Here is a 25,521-nt window from a genome sequence, read left to right as displayed (position 1 = left end):
GAATTTACATATAAATTCTGGAGGAAAGGCAGCAAGAATGTGTAGTGTAGGAAGTATAGAGGAAAAGAGTTTAAGATTGACATTTCTGCAAGAATATGCTTAAAACTTCAATATAATTGCATAACATACATTGTGAGGTCTTGTTAAGCTGCACTTGCTTTTTTGTTTTTCTCCAGTATCTTTTACTGATGAGAGTATCTTTTACTGTTGGGAGCCTAGGGAAACAATGTGATCTTTTTATAGCAGCAGAAAAAAAAACAAACCAAAAAAACTTGGTTGTATTTTAATGGAATTAGGATTCAGCATTTCCATGTCTAGTTCACTGGAGTGTCCTTCCTCATTTTGTTAACTCAAGTGGTCATGGGATAGCCAATATGATTTATTTTCCTTGGTATAAAAATAGGGGCCTTCTGGCCACTAGCTGAAGCATTTATGAAAATTCATTAGGTCATGCTTGTGTAGTGCTTTAAAACTGGAAAGAGCTAATTAGAGCTTAGTGCAATATGTGCCACTTCAGTGCTTCCCAGATGGTTAATGTTATAATCCCTCACATTTTATTACAAACCAGACTCATTCAGGTGATTGTTCTGCTAGCTCAGGTAACTGCAGGCTGGCCTGGCTCTGTAGCTGAGGCGGTTCTGTAACTTACACTGGAGATTCTGGTCATCCTCAGCCTTCCTCTCCCTCAGCCACCAGGCTTGTTCCTCCTCTGGCCTCTCAGGTGGCTGACACGGATGAGTTACAGATTTAGTCTGAATCAGCCCAACACCTTCTGACACCTCATTAACATTTCACGTTTCCCTTCGCTGCTTGGTTTCTGGTAAAAATCTCCTGAAATGACTTGGATAAACACAGCCATTCTGTTAGTTCTGCAGCATGCAGACTGACTTACCTGGGCATTTTCTAGCTTTTCTCTTTGTGCTGATGAGCTGTGCAGAGTGTGGCTGTGAGGGTTTGCTGTTCTCCTGGAGCTTTGCTCCGAGGCACTGGCAGCTGAGCAGTGTTTGGTGCTGTGGAACACTGAGCAGGGCCCTTGTGAGTAAGAGCAGCCTTGGACTCTCCTCTTGTGTCAGTCATTTCTTCAACTTGCTGTGAGAGCTGTTGAGAGAAGCATTTTGAAGTATTCTCCAGGAGTCTCCTTGTTCTCTGAGAATGGAAGAGTGTGATGAGAGCCGAGTTGCTCAGATACGTGATAAGCTTTGAATGTGTTCAGGGTTTGTTCTTGTTAAAGGTAACTTTTGGGTGGGTTTTGATCTTTGCTACCAGCAGTTGTTGATTTTCAGACAGATACTTTTTGCCCTACTTGCAAGTTATGCTGAATGTTGTTGGGTATTTTTAAGCCAGAAAACTGCAGAGGAAGAGATGACACTTTATTTTTGTCCATATTTGCGTAGAACTGCAGACACAGATGATACAGTAGGGATTATAGAATATGCACTCACCTCTGCATCACAGCTTTTTCTGTGACATGTCTGCAAGTGCTAGATCAGATTATAGAAGACAGGAAAAGGCGTGTTCTGCTTTAAGTTACAGTGATAGCTTTGTAGTAGCTTCCATGCAGCATTTTTCTGTTGCAGACAAGTATTTCTGGCAAGTACTGTTCCTTTACTAGGAGATTGTATTGTAGTTTGTCTTATTCTGCTTGGGCTGTTCAGGATTTGGTCTGAATATTGGTGGAGCTGTTGTACACACAAGAACATTAATTAAGCTCTACTAAAAGGATGAGTCCTCAAATGGACACTGCTGAACATTAGGAAAGTTTATTCTTCTTTCAGGTGCACAGGCAACATCTTGAAATGTGTCTGATTATAGAGCACTATCCTGCTGAGCTCAGTTGTGTGTACAGCCAGGCTAAGTTGCCAAGGTCTTGCCCTTTTGGAGGGAGGATTCCCATCTTATGGGACAGCTGAGAGATCAGTGCACAAAGTCTCTCTGAAGTGTAGAGCCTGGAAAAAGAGTGTCTTACCTGTCATTCATTAAAGTGTCTCCAGTGTTTTTGGGACAATGTCTCTCAGAAACTTTTCAGCAGCTTCTGCTGTGTATTGATTTTCCTCCCAGTGTTCATCTCTCTAACCTCCCCACACCCCTACTTTGGGAAGTAGGCATGGATTTCTCCTTGGATCTCCCCTTGGGTTTGGGATTGGGTGTTCAGTTGTCCCACTCTGCTTGAAGGGTGCAGGAGTTGCTTCTATTGGGACATGACTGAGTACATAAACTGTTGGGAGAAGGTAACTATTGTTTAAATTTCAGTGTGGAAACCCAAAAAGCTGCTGCTTTATATATGTTGAAGTATGAACAGTTTTTTTTCCCCTTTCAATCAATCAATACTCTGCCAAACATCAGATCACAGGATGGCTTCTTAAAACCCTTGGAAAAGGCAGCTTGCCATCTCTTGGTCTTAAGGTGAAAAGGATTTATCAAAGATTGTTGCTGTAACTGTGGAAAGAAAAGTGCTTTACAAATTTATACTTTAAAATTAGCCATTCAAATCTTCAAAAGAGACTTGGATTTCTTAAAGGTTTGCTGTTTTTCCAGCCCCAATGACAAAATAATGCTGGTTTTGAGTTGGTATTAATAAGGATTCTTATAGGGATTAACTCTAGAGTCCAGCAGTGGAGGGTTGAGTGTCCTTCCTCCAGGTTTGTGGCCAAAAACCCTTCAGTGTCTGCCAGTAATTTGGTAGTGGGGATTCACGGTAATATTTCACTCAAGCTGAATGATCTTCAGGTGAATTATACTAACTTAACACAAATTGCCATTTTTTATTATTTTCCAAGTTGGGATTAGGATTTCTGTTTCAGCCTCTGAGAGCTGAAATGATGTTTTTAGGTTTGCCCTTCTTCCCTTTCCACCACTCTTCCTTTCCTGCCTGCTGACTTTCCTTGTTAGCAGCAAAATATTGAAGTGTTTGGAGAGTGGACTGGTCTTTATTGCCAGCTGGTGCTGGTCTGGTTTTACTGGAGAACATCTTTGCTGTATTTTTTTTTCAGAATGTTGCTATATTCATTTTTTTATTATTTTTTTTTTTTATTTTTTGTTGCTATTAAGCACAAATGTGGTTCTGGAATTGAGAGGTCTTTCAGCAGGAGCTGTCTTGATGTAGATGAGTTGTGCCAAAGCAGGATGAGCTGTCTTCCAGCCAGGAATGATTTTGGAGTCCTGTGTGCTACACTTGGCTTGTAAAAGCCTGTATTTTCTGCATGGTTTCAGTACAGTTTTTGAGGATGGAATTCTTAATTCAAACTCAATCCAGATATTGAGTGAACTGGTCTAGTGGGAGGGGTCCCTGCCTATGGCAGTGTGTTGGAACAAGGGGATCTTGAAGGTCCCTTCCAACACAAACCATTCTGGGAATATGTGATCTGTTTATGGGGAACCACTGCTTTTAAAATGCAGAATTGCACAATGCAGTGTGGGAGAAGAGGGATGTGTTCTTATACATATTTTATCTCCAACAAGTTGTGTTGTGTTGATAGTCATGTGCCTTAGTTTCCTAAACATTTTATTGCAGAAGACTAGAAGGTGACCTACTTCTTGCAAAAAAATGGGAATTCTGTAATCAAACCATGATTAAATAAATATAAAATACAAGTGCCCTTCTGAATATGAATATTCACATCTTGAGTGTGTGAACCTCTTCTCAGCAGGTTGATTTAAATCTCTGCAAATGTGTTAGAGGAGCTTTTGCTGCTTCTGCTGTGCAGTGTAACACGAGCCCTTGGTAAGACATTCATTCCGAGCTCATTTCTGTGCTCTCCACTCACCTGCGAGGTGTTACATGTTGGTACCTGCAGAGCTGTCTCCTTACAGCCTTTGGAATTCAAACAGCAGTTCCTGCACCATTCTGGGTCCGTTTAGAAATGGCTTCCTGAACACAAACCCTGCAGTCCCAGGGCTCGTAGCTGTCAGCAAATCTCCATCATGCTGGCAAAACGTGTGGTACGAATGCAGTGTCATCTTCATGTCTGTGTTTTGCACCTGAGGCAAAGAGAGAGGCAGCTTTTTCATGTGTAAATATGGGATCCTTCAGGAGTACAGTGCCGTGCCAGAGGCACTGTTGAGTTGTGCTGCTGTTCCCTAATTTGAGTTTACTGTAACAAGGCTTTGGCCTTAGAGGCTGGTGGAGTCTGCTCCCACCAAGCACATGTTATACCTAGGTTGTACTGGCTGTTTTGGCTCTTTATCATCCCAGACTTCAGTTAATGGTGAATGCTTTGATATTTCTGGGTTCAGGCCACACCTCTTACACAGAACTAGCAGAGGGGTAGGAAACTTCAGCTTGTAGTAACTAAGGAAGTTGCTTAAGAAAATGTGAGAAAACCCAAGTGCAGCTGACCTCACTACGTAAGAAAAGCAATAGAATAACTGTACTTGTGGGAAAAGCAAGATAATCTTTGTGCCAGCATTGTGTCTGCTGGCACTTTTCTTTGCTAAGCATCTGAATTATCAAATTCAGTGGAGAAGTTTAGAGGGTGCAGAACCTGCCCTTTTACAGAATATCAAGCTGTATACTCACAGTGCTGATGGAGGCTGCCTGATACCAAGTGGAATCTTGTATTACTCTGAGAATATGAAACTTTTATTTATATTTTAAAAGTGAATAAATGAGTAATGGAACAAGATATTAGTTAACTTGGCAGCCTCAAACTGTAAATAAAATGTATTTAATTCAAATAAAAATCTGAATAATCCTGGAGACTAACACTTATATTTTATGCCAGAGTTGCCTGATGGGTTGAATTTAAATAGTGATAAAGAAAATGTTTAAGAGTATATCAGCAGCTAAAGAAGTCCTAAAATACTTCTAGTATCTTCTCCAATTGCATGTCTGCATTAACAAGAAACATCAGGTAATAGAGCTGGAAGAGTTGAGGAATTTTAAATACAGAAAACACCCTGAATTGTCATCACAATAACTGATAACAACTTCTTCAGAAAAGAAAATTTTTGAACAGTAATAGGGAGTGAGCTGCCTTTTACAGCACTCAGTTCACTGTACCATGTTGCACACCTCTCTATCATAGTCATTCCTGCTTTAAATTCCTTTTCCTTCAGAGTCTCCTCAGTTAATAAATGAGAGTTGCTCCTCTTCAGAGACTTAACCAAGAAACTGAAAAGACCCCAAATTCTTTTTGTGGCTCAAGAGTAAAGGAATGTGTAACGAGTTTCTGTTTCTTTTTCCCTTTTTAAAAATGCTGGGGAAATTATTTTAAACAAAATGCTGGGATCTCTGCAGCCAGCCTGGGAGCACTTCTCTGTTTGGGCACAGGATGATATTTTATCACCTGCTGGTGACCAAATCAAGAGGATGCAGAATTTCCAGGGGTGGAAACAGTGCACTGGTACCGTCTGTATTTCAAAATAGCTACACAAAATTGTGGGGGAAAAAAAGTAATAATTACTAAAATTTTACATGTGGGTGGTATTGGGACCTTTAATTGGTTTCAGTAGCAAAGTTACACAGCTGCTCTAGTAACTAATTCATACTTCTTTCTAGTTTTAATTAATTTATAGTATGGAATCTGCAAGTGACATGAAATGTTTTCAGCCTCTTGCTGCTGTTTAGGGAGTCTTGTGTACTTTACTGTTACTTTGAGCTCTTTCAGACACAACTTTTAGTAATTTTTAAAAACACCAATATTCAGCTAATGATACAGTTAGATCTTTCACTAGACCCAGTAAATTATCACAGGATCTTGTCAGATGGCTTGGAACAAGAGCTGGTTTATGAGTGCATCACTGGCTGCAAACAGAAATACCAGAACTTAATTGAAATGGATTCTTCTAATTGGGACAGAGGAAGGAACTAAAAAGCATTTGGTCATCTGGATTTCTCATGAGGCTGAAATAGGAACCAAATGTACTTTAAAACTGAATCCTAGAGAAATGCATTGGGATCCAGTTCAGAGCTCTGATTTTGAAATGCTGTGATTTAGTGCAGAGTTTATGCAATAATGGACTTTTCAAGCATCTTCAAGTTCAGTATGGCCAGTTTTAGTGCTGATACATTTCCACATGCCAAATATTTGTCATGTTTTTGGGAGCCTTTGCTGGTCTTGTACAACTTGGAAGCAAGTAAAGCTCTAAATGATGGATGGTAGATTTGCAGACTCACCAGTGCTCCAGCGTTAGATTAAATGCAGTTGGAGTTGCAAACACATGAAGTCATGGAGCCAGTGGGTCAGTGCTCTGAAAGAGCAAATGTTTACAGTCTGGTTCCAGTCTGTTTTGTGTGCAAAACATCTGAGGTTTATAGAGATGCTTCCCAGAGTGTAAATAGTAACTGGGAGGTGGCAGTTTCTCCTTGGTCGGTGCATGTTTTCCTAGGATTTCTAGGCCTGTGTGGGGCTTGGAGGATTGGTTTCATCAATGAAATTTGAAAATCTTCTGCAAAGTATTGATGTCTTTCCTAAAGTAAGCTTTGTGGAAGAGGAGTTTGGACTGTAAATACTTAGGGAGGGAGTAAAAAGACCTTTGAAAAAACGAAGTGCACCTGATCCTTGCTTTCATGGATTAATTTCTGTTCAGGTTCTGGCAAACAGCAGGCTTTTGGTTGGGTGCTCTGGGTCTGTGGTGTGTCCCATGTGGCAGTTCATGTGTTCCTCAACCTGGCTCTGATCTCCAGAAGGGGCTGAGTTTGTTTCCTATTTGAAAGCATGGTGATCCTAAGGAAAGTCATGGAATCACAGAATGGTTTGGGATGGAGGAACCTTAAAGCTCATCTTATTTCTCTCCCAAGCTTCCACTATCCCAGGGTGCTCCAAGCTCTGGCCTTGGACATTCCAGGGGTGGGCCAGCCACAGCTTCTCTGGACAACCTGTGCCAGGACCTCACATGGAAGAATTTCTTCACTCCAGGATTAATGCTGTGAAGTCTGAGGGTTTTTAATTGTTGGAAGGAGCCTCAGCTGTTTCTAGAACATGTCACATCCTGGTTTCCAAACAGTCTTTCAGAATTAGAAATATGATAGCAGAATGCCTAGTGTGGAGAAATTGTAGTTTTGTAGTCTTTAGTGGAATGCTGTTTCCTGCCTAAAAGCTGTAGTGAATTTGCATATTTTTTAGCAATTAAGAATCTGGCTATTAAATTCCACCAGGAGAGGGGAGGGATACCTTACCAGGAAAACTGAAATGGATTCTTCCCTCTTAGGAAAGTAATTGAAAACTGGGAGAGTTTGCTCTGTGGTATACTGGTATGCAGATTAACTTCTCTTTAGAGTTTAATCATGTTTTAATTAATTTAATTGGAGTGGCATGGTATATGTGAAACTGTGTAAATGCTCTGCTGATGGGAGACAATCTGAGTGTGAGCTGTGTGAGTCTGGCACTTTGAAGGGAGAGCGCTGCTGAACTGGGTGCAAGAAGGAACGACAGCTGATGCTGAAGCCTTGTTTGGAGTATTTAGTTCCATGCTGGCTTGGTGACATCCTTCTGTCACTCTCAGGGTATGGCAGATGTCCCCAGCTTGCAGGTGCTGCCAGGATGTCCCAGTGCAGGCCCTCAGGTTGGCGTGCTCTGTCTCCTTCCATTTGTTATGCACATTTTGAGAATTATGGATTAATTGGATTACACAGTAAATAGGGGATAATAGATTAAAGGGATATTATTGGGTTAAACCCCTTCTTAAACCCCTTCACCTTTCTTTGTTAATACTGTTATGCAAGATAAAAATGTCAGTCATGAAATAAACTTGGTGTGACTCCTCTCTTGCTGCTTTTGGACTTGAGCACCCTCCAGCCAAGGTGATCCAGGTGTTGCAAACACAGATTCTGCTCAGCCACCAAAAGGTTTTACAAAAGATGGCTTCTGTGAGTTGGGACTTGAACCCTTCCTGTTTTCAGGACAGGTACTCGGTTTGTGTGACCAAACACGGGGCAGGTTTCACTTCTACCCCGCATGACGCAGTTCTGATGGCTCTGAAAAAAGGCAAACTCGGCTCGAGCCGCACGCAGAGGACGCTGAAAAGGGGAAATAGGTCTGTGCTCTCAGAGCTGTGACGCATTTGTGATGTGTATTGATGAGGAGCAGCATTATTTTGTACTCCCGTATCAGCAACTGTGTCTGAACGCTCCGTCCTTGCAAAGAAACAGGAATTAATGCCGATGTGCTGAGTTTTATCTCTGGAAATGGGCAGATCAGGTTTAAATGGCTATTCAAATGGTTGAGCTGGAGAGAAAGAAGCTGGGAGATGTGAGATGTCTGGTCTTGACACACGCTATCTGTGCATCAGCCCTTTTAAGGCTGCTCCATTCATGCTTCCACAGGCAGCAGTGCCATTTTCCAGCAGTTTGCCCATTGGTTTTGGAAAGTTCAGGATTAGTTTTGCATGGAACTGTTGGCTGTTATGCACATGGCCACAGTAATGCTCATGTGGGCATAAATGGGGACTGCTGTGCTTTGGCCATAATTAACACTTAAAGGAAACCTCTCACTGGGAAATGTGTTTTGTGTTAGTGCACACTCGATATTTTTTTGACCCCAATTTGCAGTTTGGAAAGTGAATATATTACTGCTTACCTGGGCCTTTTTCCCCAGATACCTTCAGTACCATTATTAAAAGTTAGTTATTGTATATATTTATTCTAAACTTCCAGAATACTGCTATTACTGCTTAGAGGGTGAATGTTAAATCAAGTATTAGAGCTTGGAGTGGCAATTCAGAAATAAATTGTTTCCCCTCATGTTAGGAGATACCAATCAAGTTGCTGGATTGCTGCTATAAAACAGGGAAAGTATATTTTTAAAGTTTATTTCCTTGAATAAGGAGGGTATAGGTATGAATGTGGGGAAGTTTTGCCCTAGTCTATTGACTGGGCCATTTTTGAAAGAGAAATCCTCTTCAAAAAGCACTGGGAGGAGTGACTGGAAAGAGAAATTGTAGAAACCTGAAAGCTGTGGAGGAACCAAGATTGTTTCATTTAGCTCCAAGTCTGAGACCAGCAAAAGAGACCAAACCAGTTGAATGTCTCGACATGAGACTTGGTTAAACCTGCTGGTCTAACAATCAAGACAGTTGTGGATTTGAACTCATTAGTGTAATTAGGATACACATTCATGGCATAAATATATCATCTGGATCATCTCCCTCCTTTGTGTAATGCTGCGGATATTCCCTGTTTGGGTGGAGGAGGTTGTGCCCTCTAATCTCCCTTCCACTGGGAATCTGCATTGATTGATTTGACTGAAATGTTTCTCCATTCATTATCCCTCTGTTTATTACTGTCATTTCAGAAGACATCTGCTAAAACTTCAATGGCAGCAGTATTGATTTGTAGTCAGTCTTCTTTTAAATCACCTTCGGGTGGGGTGGCAAGAAAAATAAAATGTTGTTAGAAATTCTTTCCTTTGCCAAAATCCTCGGATATGGATTTTCCTGGATTAAGTCCCTAACAGAAAAACACCCTGTACATAATGAAGTGTGTGCTGTAAGCATTACTAGGTTGCTGCAAAATGCAGAATTTTCAGACTCTGCTTATTTCTCCATCATCTTCCTTCAAGCTGATTCTCCAGTGTTATGGATGGTTCGGTTTGCATATTTAGGCATGTACACACCAGCCTAAAAACACTGCAGTTACCTGTTCTTATTCTAAGCTAGGCTTGTAAAGAAGCTTATTTATGGTGGTGTTTTTGTTTCTTGTGTTTTTGTGGGTTTTTAATTAAATAAAATAGGAAATATTTGTTTCTCTTTCTTGAGAAATTCAAGTAAAGTTAAGTAGAGAAAATATTTGGTGGTTGTTAAAGTTGTAATACAGAGCTACTAAGTTATATCTCCTATTTTCTTAAAATATCTGATTTATTATTTCAGATACTTAATAAGCCTTGTCATTTCAGTATGTTCCACTGAACTTGCAGCCAAACCTAGATGATTTGATAAATTGTTTCTTTCTTTAAGCCTTGTGATGACTAAATCTTTATTTGATGCTTTTTCTCAATCTCTTTTTTCTTTTTTAAGCAATTGCTAGTGGAAAAAATGCAGTGTCCCTGATCCCCTTGAAGAGCTAAAAAGCCATTTGGCTATGCTAAGGTTTCAACAAATCATATTTAGATTGCTGACGTTGTTTTCATGGAAACCAAATAAATGGGTGCTTCCTGGGTTTAAAAGATGTGTTCATCTGGTGTGTATTTCGGGTAGGTTTTCTTCTTCTTCTTCCCTCCTCAAAAAGTATTTTTGTGGTTACTTTAGGCAGTAACCAGACAGTGATCTTTGTGCTGTGTTTTGCTTATAAAAGATACGTGTTCTCCTTTACTGCAGATGACCACACCAGCAGGTCTTGGTCTACAACTAAATGACCAACTCTGCTGTAACCAGAAAAAGTCTGTCTTTGAAAGAGAATGAATTCTAAAACTGGAGATATTTCATTTACCAAGTAGTTAAATGTAAAGTTGTAGGGGAAACTATTGTGGTAATGTCAGGCACCTTGATAGGAGTAAGATTTCAGTGTTTTCTTGTACATTCATGATGAAGTGCCTTGGCTCTCTCAGGGAGGATCACAAGGCTCCAGGAGACACAGGCTGGTTTGACTCAAACCTTTCTGAAAATGGAATAGCTGACAGTTATGAATAAAGTTACTTAACAGACAACTTCCTGTGGTTTACATGCATTTCTGAATCAGGAGGCTGAAGGGCCACAGCTGAGACGCGTATATTCCATCTGAACAAAAAAAGGGCATCTTTCTCAAGCACTCTGAAGGGACTGCTTAAAAATCTGATATCTGGATATAATTCAATAAAGCTTAAAACAGCCAAAGCACCCTCCTGTAACACCAGAAGGTCTTTGAAGCTGATGTGTGGGTAGTTCATTCTGCTGTACTGGGGTGTGCTCAAGAAGTTTGCTTTATTGCAGTCCCTCACTATTCATTTGGGATCTGTGCCCAAGCCTGTGTTGGATTTTGTCCTTGTATCGGCATCTTTGGGCTGTACTTGAAGTGCAGGAGAGGGAAATGGGCAGGGCATGAGTTGGGCTCCAAGGTGTGGTGGTTCCTGCAGTGTCATTGCTGGCCTGCAGGATCTGCATTTCCAAACTGCTCAGCTCAAATTACATCAAAGCGTTTGTCTGCACTTAAAAAAGGAGGTTCACCTGTGACTGGTTTAAGACTATCACATAGAACCACGGGATGGTTTGGAGGGACACCTATCCCAGATTGCTCCAAGCCCTGGCCTTGAACATTCCCAGGGATGCAGCATCCACAACTCTGGGCAACTTTTGCCAGTGCTACAAAATCCTCAATGTAAAGAATTTCTTCCTAATAACCAATCTAAACCTACTTTCCATCAGTGTGAAGCCATTCCCCCTTGTGTTCTCACACCAGACCCTTGTAAATAGCTTTTCCATCTTCGCTATATGCTCCTTTCAGGTACTGAAGGCCACAGTTAGGTGTCCCCAAAATCTTCGCTTTTCCAGGCTGAACATTGCCAGTTGTCTCAGCCTTTCCTTGTAGGAGAGGTGCTCCATCTCTGTAATCAACTTGGCCTCCTCTGGACTCCCTCCAACAGGTCAAGGTCCTTCCTGTGCCGGGGACATCGCTGTATTTTTAGCTAATCTTTAAATTTCCGTCCTATGTACTCACAGAACGTGGGTGTGAAGTCAGCAGGGGTGTAACGGAGATCTGTGGGGGTTTTAATGGGGGTAGATCCTTCAGTTTCCCATTTCTGTCTAGATTTTGCTCTTGGTGTGGCTCCTTTGTGGCATGACACCACAGATTGATTGCTGAGCAGCCACGTGGCAGGGCTGGACATGGTGAGCCACACTGGCGTTAGTGGGACAGAGTGGGGAAACCCAGTTTCTTTTTTCTAGTCATTTTGGGTAAACCATAGAGTTTACAGTTTGTCAGAAGGGAAATTTTAGGTGACAGCTGTTGAATACAGCTATTTATATATGGTCACTGTCATGGATTTACTGAGTGGGATCTGGTTCTCTATCTAAGAAAAAGCAGCCTTGCTCAGAAGCTGTCTTTGAGGCTGTTGTTGTACAGAGTTGAATGGATCCTTTTTAAACTGATTTTTAAAAAGTGGTGGCATTAAGGGTTTCCTCAGTTGTTGTGTGCTGAGTTTTTCAGTGTGTTTCCCTTCATTACTGGATCAAATAAAAAACTTCTCTCTTTGGGAAGAGATTGAAGCTTGGCTGCTTTGTAATGCTGCCTCTTTGAATCTTGTTTAAATGGGTCAAAACTCTCTGGTTCTCCAGTAGTGCACTTTGATAGTGATCTGTTCAGATGTAGTTTGCTGTTCAAGTGTCTGTAGTTAGCAGAGCTCAGCCTGCTGATAGCAGCATGTCCAGGGCAGACAGAAAATCACCAGTGCTCAGGGCCCTGGGTGGTGGCTCTGTGATATGGATGGGGGGCTGGAGTGGGATGGAAAAAGAGATAATGAGTTTGAAGCTGTTCTAAGTTTTCAATTGGTGTGCAGATTGGTAAAAAACAGTGAATGAACAGCTTTTATCCTTGGTTACAGGGTTGAGTCATATCCACAGCACTTTCTGTCTGAACAGATTTTTATGAGGGGAGAACCCAAGCAGCTGAGCCCACGGTGTGGAGGAGGGAAGCTGGAATGTCTCTCCTTAATGAGCTGTGTGCTGTTGCAACTGATGGATTTAATAGTTCCATCTCCTGAGTTTCAGCATGGCCACCTTGATGTTTGTCTGCCATTGACTCTGAGAGGTGACAGCACAGAAGTGGAGTTGGTGTCTCAGAGTTCCCTGGCAGTGACTTTGCTGTTGGATGTGTGGCTCTGGAGCCTTGCTGTCACTGCAGGCCTGTGTATTTTGCATTTGTGATTTCAGGAAATCCCCTCTTTTGGAAAGCTGCTTGTGGGGATGTTTTGTGACCTTTCCAGGCTGTGGTTTGCTTGTCTGCTCCAACTGCTCCATCCATTGCAGTGGAAAGCCCTGGGACTTAAAGGACAGGTAGTAACTTCCACATTAACTGCAGAGTTAATGCTTCTTTAGGGAGTAGGTATTGCTGTAAGTCATATAAAAATGCTGTCTAAGATTAAAATGCTTGTTTGTATGCACACACACACAAATTCAGCCTCTGAGGCCCAGGTATTCCAGAATTAATACCTGCACTTACTAAGTCTGAAATCTGCCTGATTGGTATGTAGCCAGCCCTGTGGGGAAGGGAAGGTTGCCAGCTCCTATTGGCACCTAAAAAAGAAATTAAATCTGACCTTAAATTATATTTTGCCTTAGTATTTGGCTACAGACAGTGGTTTTAGCACTTGGAAGGCCAGAATTCTGATCCTGTTACTCCTTGGGAAGCTTGATGGATGCATGGATCAGGATTGTTTATTTTCTGTGAAATAGGAATGCTCTTCCCTGTACACCTTCCTTAGAGGATTGAGGCTAGAACGGATGCTGGAAAAGATACAGTACTGCTACCATTGCAAGCAGCTGCTGCTGTGTGCTACTAAAAGGGTGTTCCTGCTGCAGATTGTCACCCCAGAGAAAATCAGGACAGCTGAGCCAAACAGGAGGTAAAATAAGGTGCTGGAGGTGTGTCAAGCATGAGGCATGTTCCAACCAGAGCCCCAGTCTTGCCTCATTAAATGTTCAAATTGCACACTTAAAGGTGTGGTATCTAACTTGTATTATGTAACTTATTTTAGGAAAACTTGCAAGGTACATTGCTGAAGTGTCTGTCAGAAGCCTTTTTGGCCTGTTATTTACCCTACTCTGCTCAGGGCAGATGTTTAGATGACACAGTTGAATAGTGAGGTTCATATTCTGCCTAGATAAGTTTGCAGAGTTCACAGTGAAGCAGGGGAAGTCATTATCAGGGTGTAGCTCCTGTCCTAATTCACTTATCTGGATTAGGTGTAGTCACCCTGGCCTCGATGCTGCTTGGTTTTCTCAAGAAAGCTCAGTCACAATTCCTGCTCTTCCACCTGCAAAGTGAATGGACAGGTGGCTTCTTTTCTGCACTTACTGTAAAATGAATAAGTTACAGCTGGTAATTAAGAGTTTCCAAAAGGAAGCAGATTTGTGCTGCTGTGAGGATGCTGAGAACCTTACAAAGGTGCTTTGCTCTGCAGTGAATTCCATCAGTACATTCCTGTTGAACTCAGGTGCAACAATATCCATGGAAGAATGCCTCCTTAATCCCAGCCCTCTGATGGAGTTCTGCAGGGTTGACTGTGGTTCAGGTTTACCAAGAAAAAAATCTTCAGTTCCACATTACTGGAGGGATTAAAAACTGCAGTTACCCTTTGCCAGGACAGGGATGACTTGAATCCAGAAGATAAACCTGGATAGTAAATGTAGTATCATGCACAGCAGCCTGGAGCTCTGCTCATCACTCAGAGTAAGGTGTTCTGGTCCAACTTGGTGTCTGATGGGAAACTTGAGTAAAATGCTTTGTCTGTTGTGGTTTCTGATCCTTTGTACTGCTCATCACTCACTGTGCTCTGGGGAAGTACCTGTGGGAATGAGTCCTGTGGCACTGCAGTATAAATGAACTTTCTCTGGTGATTAATCCCTGTACCTGAATGGCTGTGTGAGCACACTCTGCAAAGCCTCACAGGAATTGAATGTTTCTTTTCATAAGGAAGGTGTGGCTGCTTCATTGATGCTCCCTGTGGATAACACTTGGATTTATTTATCAAGTCTAAACTTGGAAAGAATGTGACTATTACAAATGTGCCTTTTATGCTTTTAAGCTTAAATATTAACTGGCCTAAGAATAAATCATGAGTTGTGTTCTTGGGATAGCTGCTTTTAAAAATGGCAGTGATTAAAGCTTACAGCATTTAAATGTAGGTTTCGATAAATTATCTGGACTTCAGAATGTAAACTATTGGGATCAAGGACTTGGCTTATTTAAATAACTGTTTGATTTGTTTTTAGGGGGAATCTGTAAAGTATTTCTTGGACAACTTGGATAAACTTGGAGAACAAGTAAGTCCTTTTTTCTTTTCAGTCTTGAGTTTTAAGTAGTCTTTGTGATCTCTGGGTTTTAAGTAGATGAAATGTAATTAGTGTCTACTCCAATAACTTTATCTTTAGTTAACTTGCACTGTCTCATTATCTCAGCAGTTCATCACTGACATGTCAGAAACACAGGGCAATGCAAGGGCCAGGAGACTTTCTGGAAATAAACCTTCTGTCAAAATTGAACAAAAAAAAAACAAGTTACAAATGCTTGTCCAGGCAGGAGACTGTTAAAGTAGCTTTTCAACACAGGATGACATCCAAAACTGACTGGGTTTGGGGTTACACGTCCAGTTAGGAACTCTGAGTTAAATCAGGTACAGGTCAGTGGTACCTTCCAGTAATACCTACTTTAACATAAACTCAGTAAAGAATAAAGTGTGTTTTCTCGGGAGAAAAACCTGAAATTTCTGTACAACACTTTTTTTATAGAACTGTTAATTAGCACTTGAATGCTGAAGGTATTTGCTGATGCTCATCAGTTGTGGATTGTAAAAATGACATGTGGAAAAACTGCCTTTAAAGCAGGGGTTTAATATGGTGCTTGAACTCTTTGGGAAGGCAGTTTCTCCATGGTCATTCCCAGCTGATGGTAACCAATGAAGGTATCCAAACCACTTCAGTGAAACCCTGTTACATCATGCTTAATTTCAATTTTCTTTTTAACAGATGAAATTTTAAGCCAGACTATTTTTCTGCTTTGAACTGTCATTGTTCTAGCTAAAGCACTGGTGGCCATTGTGCTTCCCAGATCTCTGGCTTGAGAACTCCAGCACTTGGTCTCTGAATTTGAATTTGGTCTCAAGTTATAAGACTTGCACTTAGGAGGAGAACTGCACTTACTCTAATGAACTGCTGAACTCTCTGTGGTGGATTTCTCATGGTCTTTGAATCCAGTGCCTTTGAGTTTCAAAGGGCTTGGATTTTCCCCAGCAATACTGGATAGAGTTTTGCAGCTCCATTTCAAAGTTCTTCACAGAGAAAATCTGGTCCATTTTGATTAAAGTGTGAAACTTAGTCAGTAGTTGGGTTTTTTAATATTTTTATACATACACACACTTACTGCAGGTCTGATGTTGCTGTGGGAGTGCTGTGATTACAGCTTTTCTGGCTTTAAGTTGGACCAAATGGTGTTGAGAATCAGAGGGACTCATCAGGATCTGCTGTTGTAAGAAATGTTAAATATTTGAGGGGAAAAAAGCACTAGCTAAGTTTTGTTAGTAATAGATTTGATAGGTTCTTCTGATTTATTCTTATCTACATGCAAGATTGTCTGATGATTGTTTCCCCAAATTGTAAATAAAAGTATTTATTCTTATCTGATGCAACTGGGCTGACTTGTAACTAAATTGCTTATAAACACATAGATCTGCAATTCACATGCCTCTTGCCAAAAGGGAGCTGATAACAGCATGGAGGGCAAAGAACTTAGTGTTCAGATTTAATCAGATCAGCAAAATCAGAGTATCTGACAGGCAGACATGCGTGGGATCTCCTGGATTCCTTGCAACTGTGTGTTGCTATTTCAACTGCCAGTGCAGACTGTATGTATCCAAAATACCTCACAGAGAGACTTGGCTTTCCATCTTGTGATTGGATCTTAGTCATGCCTTAAGTTGTAATTTGAACTAGGCAAACAGTGATGTGATAGCCTAAAGAGCTACTGATAACCAAAGGAACTCCTTCAGAAGAAGCAGACTGAAGTGAATTTGAGGAAAGGAGATAGGAAAATCAGGAAGAAAGCACATGTTCCAAATCAGTATCAATGTGAGGATGCTTATGGGGAAAAATCCACTTACAGACAATGGCAAATATAGGAAGAACTTGGAAAATCAGTGCCAGCCAAGAAAAATACTCGGCTGATGCTGCAGTCTTCAGACATGGACAATGGGATCAGCACTGAGAAAGGAGCAAGCTGCTTGTATTCCAAGGATGTGGGCATGAGGGAGAAAACATAATTGTCCTTCAGAAAGATAACAAAACTGCTGGGAGAGTTGCTGGGAGTTGTGTTTGGTCTCCTGTAGCCAGATGATGGCTGGATACCAGCACTGAACTGACAAAGCCCTCATTTGCTGCCTTTTGGATCAGAGTAGCCAATATCCAGGATAAAACATGGAATGGTTTGGGTTGGAAGGGACCCTGAAGACACCCAGTTCCATGGTAGGGCTTCTGTGCACGTAGAAGTGGAAAGCACTTGAAAGGATTCTCTTTGTGGCTGTAAGTCTGGAAGGAATTTTCAATGAGTAATAGTACTGGAGAGGGAATTTGTTAGGAATTCTGGGGATAAGCTCCTTGTTCTTGAAAGCTTTACTGAATAAACATTGCAGGCCAACTCCCAGGAGAGTTTGCTTTGTGCCCTTGTTTCAATAGTGAAGGTGCCTGTGGCTTTGCCTATTACCTTAGTTTTATTTATTTATGTAATTTAATAATTTCAGTCACTCCTGAGCTTTCCTAAGACTTTTTGGTTTTGTTCTGAGAAGTTGAGACTAACTTCCTGAAAAACAAAAGAATATACATTTCCATTTGGAAGCTGGAATGAGTGTTGAACCTGTGACACTCTTGCTTACAAGTTAACAGTCAGCTTTGCTCAAAATCCCTTCACATATGCCCAGTGACATTTCATACAGGCCCTGCACTGTTTGTGCTGGTTGTTTTCCTCTCTATAATTTCAGTAGAAAATACCCAAGATACATTTAACAAAAGGAAAAGTCTTATCACCCTAAAGTTGTTCATTAATCAGGCAAGGGGGTGGCAGCACCTCTTTTGGACATCGTGGAGGGAACTTGATGTTGTTTTAGCAGTTCTCCTCCAGATTTTGGTGCTGTGGGGTTTGGCTATGTAACTGCTGTGGCAAAGGCTGCAGGGTGGGGAGCCTGTGCTTCAGAGCTGCTTTGTAATTCGTGCCACAATAAAAATCAGTGCCTTAGTCATGGGCAGCTCTGGAAAAGGAACCCAGAGTTCAGACAAAGCCCTCTCTCTCTAGTTTCACTTCAGAACTTACTGGCTAAAGCAGAGTGATCCTTGAGTTTTTGGAATGTTGCACTCACTTTATGATTTTTAAATTTTATTTTTGTGGTTTGAACTTGCCCAGCTGCCTTAAACTTGGGATACAAGTGCTGAAATAGCCATGGTGCTGTGTGCCTGTTCCCCCACCCAGCTGACTGGCTGAATCAGACTTTCTGCACCATGGTCTTACACATCTTTATAAAAACTCCAAGTGTGGGAATTGGAACTGTCAAAGGAAGATCATAGATCATTCACTTTTTAAGAAGGGACTGAAATTCCAGAACCTAAATTGCGCTCTCTGAAATGGAAAAATGTGAGGAAGAATTTCCATAACAAGTGAACAACAAGGTTTTAAAGTCCAGCACAGGCAGCTGTGTGGTATTGATGCACTTTGGAGATAACAGAATGACTTGGACCATAGACAAAGTGTAATTCTAGGAAAGGAGAAATCCCCAATCTGAGTGTTGAATTTCATGCTGTCAAAAGCTGATTAATAAGAATTCCTCTTCCTGTGGCATCTGCATCTATTGAAGATGTTTGTGTAACAGTAATAAAAAAAAAATAGTCTCTTGAATGCCTCTTAAATTCTGGGGAGAGGTGCACTGGAGAACTTGAGGATACAGCTGTGTCCCCAGACTGCAAAGGCATTGCTGTCCCCAGCTCTCACTTTCTTCCCCTCTTCTACTCATTGCACAGTAAATTTTGGGCAAAGTCATGCAGTGTGAGCTCACCAGTGGGCAGTGATACAGCAGGATACAAAGATGCATGGCACAAACACAGGAAGTTACTTAGATTTTAGTTTTCAGGCATAATTGATTGCTTTAAAGTTATTTAGTGGTTTGTTTCTGGAAGCAGTCATGCACTTTGCAGGAGAACATGGGAGGAATGGATAACCCACAGCTAGCATGGGATATCCTGTAGTTCTTGGTTTGGGAAAGCTGCTCTAGAACCCATTGCTGCTGTTGGCATTGTGGGAAGAGAATGGAGGAAGCATGAAGTGATCCAGAATGAGGGAAACTGGCATGAGGAATTGTTGGTTATGGATCCTCATCACATGGCAAAGGGGAAGCTTAAGTTCTTTGGGGTACATGTTCTGATTTAATATTGGGTGTGGTTCCTGCTTTGGGCTCCAGCTCTTTCCCAAAATCTCCAAATGTCAGCGTGGAAATCCACATCCCTGTATTTTATTAAGAACCTCATCCTATTCCCATGCAAGCTGCTCTTTCCACTGCAGCTCAGCTGGGCCCATACCTATGATCACATCCTAATCAGAAAACTCTCCCTTTTTTTGTAGGATTACCTTCCCTCACAGCAAGACATCCTGCTGGCACGAAGGCCCACCAAAGGGATTCACGAGTACGACTTTGAAATCAAGAATGTCCCTTTCAAGATGGTCGATGTGGGTGGGCAGAGGTCGGAACGGAAGCGGTGGTTCGAGTGCTTTGACAGTGTCACATCCATATTGTTCCTCGTGTCCTCCAGCGAATTCGACCAAGTGCTGATGGAGGACCGGCAGACAAATCGCCTCACGGAGTCCCTGAACATTTTCGAAACGATAGTCAACAACCGTGTGTTCAGCAACGTCTCCATCATCCTCTTCTTGAACAAGACGGACTTGCTTGAGGAAAAAGTACAGAAAGTCAGCATCAAAGACTATTTCCCAGAGTTTGAAGGGGATCCCCACTGCCTAACAGATGTCCAAAAATTCCTGGTGGATTGTTTTCGCACGAAACGCCGGGACCAGCAGCAGAAGCCCCTGTACCACCACTTCACCACTGCTATTAACACAGAGAACATCCGGCTAGTTTTCCGTGATGTTAAGGATACCATCCTGCACGACAACCTCAAGCAGCTGATGTTACAGTGATGTGCAAAAAAAGACTGGTTTATTTCAGTAACTCTTGTGTGTTGTTTAACTAGAAGTTTACAGCAGGAGTAGAGAAATCCAGATCCTGTCAGACTTCTTGATATGTGGCTAAAAGCTGCTGCTGAACACATTATTGCCAATTTCTGCAGAAATTCAGGCTTAATCTCTTCCAGTGTAGCTTCAAGTTGACTCAAGTTGTAATTTTATAGCAGACCTATGTCTAAGTTACCTGTAAAGTGGTAAATTTGACCTTTTACAAACATATGTATTATCCTAGAAAATCCAGAATTCCAAGTTGAAACTTCAATGAAATTGTTGCAATTATTATACTGTGGCAGTAGTTTAAAGTTGGGGGGGAGAGAAGCTTTTCACATCTAACTTCATTGTAAAGACTGTGATACCATAGCTGACTTATGATTTCTCAGGTCTATTTTTGGTTAGAAATCCCATCAAATCCCTTGCTGGAATCATCTCTTTGAAGCGTGGCTTCCTGGGTGTAACGTACTTCCTGTTTAAGTATAAATCATGGCGTTGGGTTGGAATAGGAGATGCTTTAAAAATACATAAAATCAGGAGTTTCAGACATATCTATCAGGAAGTGCTGAGTCCAGTGACGAGGGATTAGTGGTTGGCACAGTACATGGATTCACTCCGGAGGCGTCCACACGTCCTGGAGCCATGGCACAGAGCACTCTGATCAATCCTCTCGGCATTCTGGTGTGGGATGGGGGAGCAAGCCCAGCTGGTGTTCTGTATCTTCACTGACCAGATGTTTACTGGAAATAGCAGATGTTACCTGTGGCTCACCTGTTCTGGAAGCGCTTTAACTTAGCACTGGTTTATTTGAGCTCCCTGCCTCCTTCCCAGGTGCCTCCTCTGAGTCAGGAGCGTTTGGTGATGGAGAGAAGGACTTGCAAACCTAAGTGCCTCCTTTGTTCTGTTCTCCTCTGGCATTTTCAGTGGCCTTATGAATTCCCAGCAGAGGCCTTGTGTAGCTGACACCGTGCAGATGAATGTTTTCTTCTGAAAAAAATTAAAGACAGTGTTCCAGCAGAATGTGCTTCGGCTGATGAGGTTCTTTCTGAGACTTTCCAGTTGGGTCTAAGCAATCCTAAGTGTACTTGAGCCAAATAGGTTGCACAGCATCTTCCAGAGTGCTGCTTGTGACTATTTTACCCAAAGTCCTTTTGCAGTTTTGTTTAATTTTCTTAAGGGGAGCATTGCCATGTGATTAAAAAAAGAAATTATAATAATAATAATGAAAAATAATGAAAATAAAGCAATCCTGATGTACCCCACAGCACACTGCAAAAAGAGAGTGAGATTGTGATACAAAAACCAGTGTCCTTGCCACGTTTCCCCCAGGCTGTAGTGTGGTGTGGGCAGCTCAGCTGCTGCTTTCCCCCATGGAATTGGCCAGTTCCTGTGGATCATGCTGGTGGCCAATCCTTGAATACATTTTTATTCTCATCCCACGAGCCGGGGGTGACATGGTGGTGTCACTGCTGGGAGCAGTGGCCCTGCCAGGACATAGGAAATCTGCCTGTCTCCTGAACTTAGTCTTTGCTTACTGTGATTGTAAGTTGTATTAACATCTCTGTACCTCGTTCTCCTGGCAGTAGAAGGGGAATAGTGTATTTTTATTTAGTTAGGTGCTTTGAAAGACCTCTATTTTTTTATATCATCCAGCAAATAGTCATAGGGTAGTCTGTGATTCTGGCCATCAGGCACTGTTTAGGGAGGAAAGAATTCTAAAAGAGCTTGGGAGAAGTCACAGTGCAGAGTCTAAACACAATCCTCATGTCTGGATGCAGCACTGATGTCAGGAGGGTTAATAGAATCTTGGATGGGGATATTTAATGTAGATTTTGCCTCTACTGGACAAGGATTATTTCTGATTTGGTGTGTTCAGGTTATATGTGAGCAATTCAAGAAGGATGATGAATCAGAGACCTCAGGAAAGGCTGGTGAGGCTCTTTCAAGGACTGAACAAATCTGTGATGGGAGCAGAAGTTCTCCTTTGGGCTATAAATGCTTCATGAGCAGACACAAACCTCTGGTGGCCTCCAAGTCCAGTCTTGGAAAGCAGAAAACAAATCCATGCCCTTGGTTGTCAACAGGAGGAAGAGTTGGGTTGGTTTTTCCTTTGCTGACAGTTGTCTGAACAAGTGTCTTTTCAAAACAGAGGCTTACCTCTGATTAAAACAGTTGATTTGGAGAAGTCTGCAGAAGGTGCTTTGGAGGGTGTCAGACCAGATGATTGCAGAAAAGACTGAAGGTAGTGGATGATAGGGTGAGTACCATGGATTTGTCTAAACTAATTTATGTGAAGTGTTGATGAATTTCTTGTCAATTGAACCTGTTAATGTACTGAAGATCCTCGAAACTGATGTCAGTCTAAGGATGTAGCCAGGATCACTGGGCACTTCTGCCCTTAGCTAAAGTGGGGAAATCCTCAGCAGCTTCTCCCCAGAACCACCACAAAAATCCCTGTTTTGAATCCTTTGAGATCACTCTCCTGTGAACCCCAGGGCCTGGAACAGAGCGAGGGGGACCCCCATGCTGGGTCACTCATAGGCCTGGTAGATAAAGCACTATATGAATCTCAGGCAGAAATGAATTGTTTTAATGAAATAACTGAGTCAAATCACTCGGGTTTCCCACTCCCAGTTGGTGAGAGGGGTGAGGCAATGTACCTGGATGTTCCTGTTTACATGGTTCCTGTGTTACCCTACAGCCAAAAACCCCAAAGCAACAGCCTTGTCCATCTTCAGGCTCACTCTTCATGAGCTCCCTGAACAGAGCAACCTTGGGCTATTGTATTACCTGTTAGATTTGTTCCTAAATATCATTTATTTGTAGCAGGACATAAGTCTGGTACAAGAGCTGAAGGGTTGATGCTCTGAACTGGCTGAGTTTGTCCTGAAACAACCAGAATTACAGTTTGCTGGTGAGAGTGAAGCTTCCTCATGGAGACCAGTCTGTGGTACAAGGTTGGGATGTATTCCTAGTGAGGGTGGGAAAGCAGATAGAAAGTGAAGTGTCCCAGAAAATCAAGTTTCCTAAAGTTCCTTAGTTCTCTTTGCTGGAGTGAGCTGTGTTCTAAAGATCACTGACCATATGGAGATAAACCACTGTCCTGTACAAGCTGTACTTGAAGGTGAAATTGTTCTTTTAGTGCTGCAGAGTGTTCAGCTGAGGCAATTGATACCTAAAAACTGTGGCTGTTCATCAGGGCTTTAAAAATATGACTGGGGTTTTTTTCTATATATTGTACGTGGGAGCATAAGCCATCAGTTTGTGTGAAACTTCAGCTTTCTTCTAGAATAACTGTTCTTAAAAAAAGAGTCAGGTTGATCTCAAAGGCTGTTTATGGGGCTCGTGTGTGAGTAGCTTGAAATTGAGCATTATCCAGCAGAGGGCTGGGGTGGGTGGGTGTTCCTGAGCTGGGGGATGTTCCTGGTGGATCCCAGCTCTGAGCCCCCAGGCTGAGCTGTGGCCAGCACAACACCCCCTGCAGTTCCTCTTGCAGTTCCTCTTGCAGAAGGTTCATTTTCCACTCCTGTTCCACACCCTCGGGAAGTCTCCTGCCCTGCAAATCCTTCACCAGTTCACTTTACAGGTCTTGTCTCTCTGATGGTACCATTAACGTAGTTTTTAATTACACAGCATTGCAATACAGTGCCATTTTGCAATTTCTTTGCGTTGTACTTGAAAATAAGTTGAATTGCAGACTATTTAAAACTGCTTTCCTGCGCTTACAGTAGCAGTGAGAGCTTACCTTATGTGAAGCCTTTATGTAAAAATATATTTTATAACAACCTCATAGATCTTTAACAAAACCAAGATTTGTATTAGCTTTGTATAAATGTTTGTGGCTTACAATTTTATATGTTTAACTTTTTATAAACTTTCCAGGGACTACTTTTTATTGTAAATTTTTTTTTTTTCTCTCCTTGCTTTAGTTTAAGATTGGCAATAAATTATTTCTAAGGGAGGTCTTAGAAGAAAAAACATCACTTCTTTTTTATAAAATGGTTAAATCAATTCATAGTTTCAAACCTCTTACACTTGCTTGTACATTGCTCTGTACATACTCTTCCAAAAGTGTTGCCTTTCAGCTATTAATATTTGCCTTGTGTACAAAAATTACTGACGATGAATAAACATATACAGCCTCATGTTGGTGTGATGAAATCATTTTTTCTGTTTAATAACGAGCCAGCAGACTCTTTTCTTGTTGGTTGGCAAAGCCCAGCTGGTTTGCTCCTGCAAACACATCTTGTGTTTCAAATAAAATATGTAACAGAGTCAAACAAACCCTGCTCCTCCAGGTCCTGCTCAGCCTGATGACTTTGTCCCCGGCAGGGAGGCACCATGAAATTGCTGACTTGCATTTGACAGCCAGTTTTTGTGCTTAATATTTAAAATATTGATGGCACTCGGGTGTGTTCTGCGACAAACCTCCATGAATTATGGATCTTGATACAGCAGAGTTGATTTTATTATTTTTTTTTAGCCCTTTTTGACTAAGCCAGCCTCTGCCTCCTGGAGAAGAGGCTCACTGGCTGCAGTATGAAGCAGAATTTTGCAGCAAAACATTGATTTCTCATCAGTTTTTGTAGGCCTGAAATGCTTCATTTTCCACAAGAGCCCTTGGATTTGGCTGGCATGCTGTGGACACTAAATCCCCGGAAATACTGGGCCCAGGTCATCCTTGTTTATAGAGCTGGAGCTCAGCATTAGTGCTGGGTCTCCTAACAGGAACACAGGCACTGCAGGAATTCTCTGCATGGTGTGGTGGGTGAGCCTGGATGCTCTCAGAGCCACCTCTGAGCACTGGAACGAGTTCAAAACCTGCCTGATGCCCTGGAACTGAGCTCAGCTCTGTTGGGTTTGGATTCCAGGTCCTGCCTATCCCTTTTTCACTCTGGCAAAGTCACACCAGCTGAGCACCGTGATGTTCCTCTGACCTTGAAATCCAGGGGTTTTTTGAAGCCTTTTTTTTTTCCCTTTATTCCATCCTATTTCCTGAGATGCCACCTGAGGAGTAAAACCAAACCCATCTAGAGCTCAGCTTAACAAGCCATGTTTGTTGTGATTTATAATCCAAGTATCACAAGTGTAATTGCATCGCTTTCACCTGGGCTCCTGGTGAAGCTCTTGGGGATTCAAGCCTTGAGCAAACTGGTCTAGTGGAGGTGTCCCTGCCCATGGCAGGGGTTTGGAACTGGGTGAGCTTTTAAGGTCCCTTCTGACTCAAACCATTCCATGATTCTATGATAATTCTATGGAATAATTAATGACATATAAATAACTAATAATTTCTTCTTAAGAATGGGTTAGTGGTGTTGGGCTGTCCTGGGTTATGATCACCTCACCACACTGATGTGCTGGGGGCTGAAGTGGTGGGAAGAGCAGAAGTGGAAAAAAGAGCACGTCCCTGGATTTATTTCCAGGAGGAAATGAAGTTTCTTCACCTTTGCAACACTTTTGATTTACTGAAACACCTCGTTGCAGGGCTGAATGTAGGTTGGGTGTTCCAGCCTCTTCCTTCCTGTTCAAGTAACTCTGTGATTGCACAGTAACTGACAGGAGGGATTAAAAAGGCAGTGGGGCTGTGCCCAAGGTGGCCCTGGCTGTCCCCTGGCAGCAGGAGCCGGGTTCAGAGCTGACCTTGGTCCCATTCCTTTGGGGAAGCAGAGGTGACCATGGAGGGCAAAGTG

At 42.0% G+C, this 25,521-nt stretch overlaps 1 protein-coding gene across 1 annotated transcript in view; it reads left to right on the top strand.

Annotated features, from left to right (window-relative positions):
* The window catches only part of GNA13 (G protein subunit alpha 13), a 29,153-nt gene extending 5,177 nt beyond the window's left edge, over nucleotides 1-23,976 (top strand). The window contains exons 3-4 of the mRNA XM_015645982.2: nucleotides 14,839-14,889; nucleotides 19,223-23,976. Coding sequence (XP_015501468.1) covers nucleotides 14,839-14,889; nucleotides 19,223-19,795 — 624 coding nt within the window. The 3' untranslated portion in view covers nucleotides 19,796-23,976. The remainder of the gene's footprint in view (nucleotides 1-14,838; nucleotides 14,890-19,222) is intronic.
* The last annotated feature ends 1,545 nt before the right edge of the window (nucleotides 23,977-25,521 follow it).

The sequence above is a fragment of the Parus major genome, chromosome 18 (assembly GCF_001522545.3).
Source record: "Parus major isolate Abel chromosome 18, Parus_major1.1, whole genome shotgun sequence".
Taxonomy (NCBI): Eukaryota; Metazoa; Chordata; class Aves; order Passeriformes; family Paridae; genus Parus; species Parus major.
This window is presented reverse-complemented; position numbering and strand designations above follow the sequence as displayed.